This window comes from Myotis lucifugus, unplaced genomic scaffold (genome assembly GCF_000147115.1).
Source record: "Myotis lucifugus unplaced genomic scaffold, Myoluc2.0 scaffold_280, whole genome shotgun sequence".
Lineage (NCBI taxonomy): Eukaryota > Metazoa > Chordata > Mammalia > Chiroptera > Vespertilionidae > Myotis > Myotis lucifugus.
In genome coordinates, this window is record NW_005871328.1 from 1,415,945 (window position 1) to 1,418,413 (window position 2,469).

Sequence of the window (2,469 nt, forward strand, 5' to 3'; positions counted from 1 at the left end):
GACTGGGCTGCTATGAGAACGGTGGCTGTGACTGGCCAGCAGGAAGTGACCACTTAGCCCACACAGGCTTCCTGGTCTGGACTGGGTGGTGGGGCTGCTGCAGCCTGAGACTTCCTCCCCATCTCACTGGCCCAGCACTCGTACCCCGTGAGGCACCTCTGCCAGACAAAGTGGCCCCAGCCACCAGGCCACTTAGGTCATCCGTGGGCCTCCCACAGGCTGGCTGGGGGCAGGGGCTGGTTTATCTCACTGGCCCTGTCCGCTCCCCCGCCTCCACTCAGGAAGCTGGGGGTGGGGGTCCAGCAGATAGGAAGCCCAAGGCCAGTTGGCTGAAGCCCAGAGCAGCCGGCGCCCGGCCCCGATAGCATGTGGGCGCTCCTGCTTCTAGGGCCCCTGGCCCTGGGATTCAGCCTTGAGGGTGGAACCCCAACCCCCAGTGTCTACGATGAAGGCTGGAGCGCAGGGGAAGGAGATGGTGAGTGACTCCAGGTGCTGCCTTGGGACTGGGGGAGCATGATAGATGGGCGGAAGGACACGGGACTGGGGGGCCCTCCAGCTCAGCCCTGAGCCCACTGGGAAAGGGTTTCCATGTCCAACTCTGTCCCACCAACCTGGGGGGCGCTCCTGTGAGCTGGGGCTTGGGCTGTAGCCCCTGTGGGGGGACCATCCAGCAGGAGGGCTGGTTGAAAGGCAGGAGATGACGCCTCCATCCCCATTCCCTCCCCCAGATGGCCAGCTGGAACCTTGGACCAAACCCCAGGGGGCAACAATTTGCATGCCTCGCACCTTCCCCGGCAGGCCCTGTGCCAACCGCAGCTACACTCTGGAGCTTTTGGAAAGTTCACGGGCGCTGCTGCTGGGCTGGGTGCCCACAAGGATGGTGCCCGCTCTCTATGGGCTGGTCCTGGTGGTGGGGCTGCCTGCCAACGGCCTGGCACTGTGGGTGCTGGCCACGCGAGTGCCTCGGCTGCCATCCACGGTGCTGCTCATGAACCTGGCAGCTGCCGACCTGCTGCTGGCCCTGACCTTGCCACCCCGCATTGTCTACCATCTTCGGGGCCAGCGCTGGCCCTTTGGCGAGGCCGCCTGCCGCCTGGACATAGCCGCACTCTATGGCCATATGTACTGTTCTGTGCTACTGCTGGCTGCCATCAGCCTGGACCGCTACCTGGCCGTGGTATACCCACTGCGGGCCCGCGCCCTGCGAGGCCCGCGCCTGGCCACTGGGCTTTGTGCCTTGGCCTGGCTGGTGGCGGCCACCCTGGTGCTGCCCCTGGGGCTGCAGCGGCAGACCTACAACGTGTCACAATCGGATCATGTGCTGTGCCATGACGCACATCCCGTAGGTACCCAGGACTCCTACTGGCGACCCACCTTCGTCTGCCTGGCCGTGTTTGGCTGCCTCCTGCCCCTGCTGGCCATGCTGCTCTGCTACGGGGCTACCCTGTGTTCACTGGCCGCTGGAGGCCAGCGCTACAGCCACGCGCTAAGGCTGACTGCACTGGTGCTGGCCTTGGCCCTGGCCTTCTTTGCGCCCAGCAATGTGCTGCTGCTGCTGCACTACTCGGACCCAGGCTCAGAGACCTGGGGGAACCTGTACGCTGCCTACGTGCCCAGCCTGGCACTCAGCACCCTCAACAGCTGCGTGGACCCCTTCATCTACTATTACGTGTCGACCGAATTCAGGGACAAGGTGCGGGAAGGGTTGCTCCGCTGGTTGCCAAGTTCCACCACGGTCTCCAAGGAGAGGGGCAACCCGGGGACGGGCACCAGGTCCTCATCGCTGGTCTGACAGCCCCTCAGGAGGCAGAGCAACAAAGAAGGGTTGTACTGGGTTGAATGGGTCTCCTGCCAAATTCATGTCCCTCAGGAACCTCTAATGAGCTTGTTTGGAAATAGGGTCTGTGCAGGTGTAATTAGTTAAGATGAGGTCACATTGGGGTAGGATCAGCCCTAAACCTGTCATGACTAATCCTATCTAATAAAAGAGAAACGTGGTAATTAGCGTACGACCGCTACCCTTCCCATTGGCTAATTAGGGCGATATGCAAATTAACTGCCAACAAAGATGGCGGCTAATTTGCATACGTAGGCTCCAAGTGGCAGTGAAGCCTGGTGATGACGCAGGCGTTCTGCCTCAACACACTGGTGGAGGGCCTCTGGGCCTGCTTGGTCAGTGCTGCTGGGGGGATGGAGGAGCAGAGACACAGCCCGCAGGGGTCCCGGCAGCCAGTGGCCCCAAGCCCCGCCTTGGGCTGGGGTCAGAGGAGCAGAGGCACAGCCCGCAGGGGGGCCAGCACCCAGCAGCCCCAAGCCCCGCCTCAGCGCTGGGGTTGGGGGAGCAGAGACACAGCCCGCAGGGGGGCCGGCACCCAGCAGCCCCAAGCCCTGCCTCAGTGCTGGGGTTGGGGGAGCAGAGACACAGGCCGCAGGGGGGCTGGCACCCAGCAGCCCCAAGCCCCGCCGCTG

At 63.6% G+C, this 2,469-nt stretch overlaps 2 protein-coding genes across 2 annotated transcripts in view; one reads left to right on the forward strand and one right to left on the reverse strand.

Annotated features, from left to right (window-relative positions):
- The first annotated feature begins 366 nt into the window (after positions 1 to 366).
- Positions 367 to 1,792, forward strand: F2RL3 (F2R like thrombin or trypsin receptor 3). The gene is given in 2 exon segments (XM_023763310.1): positions 367 to 497; positions 775 to 1,792. Coding segments are annotated over 2 exon segments (1,149 nt in total).
- A 182-nt stretch (positions 1,793 to 1,974) lies between these two features.
- The window catches only part of CPAMD8 (C3 and PZP like, alpha-2-macroglobulin domain containing 8), a gene marked incomplete at its 5' end in the record, with an annotated part of 65,504 nt that continues 65,009 nt past the window's right edge, over positions 1,975 to 2,469 (reverse strand). The window contains 2 exons of the mRNA XM_023763311.1: positions 1,975 to 1,978; positions 2,089 to 2,255. Coding sequence (XP_023619079.1) covers positions 1,975 to 1,978; positions 2,089 to 2,255 — 171 coding nt within the window. The remainder of the gene's footprint in view (positions 1,979 to 2,088; positions 2,256 to 2,469) is intronic.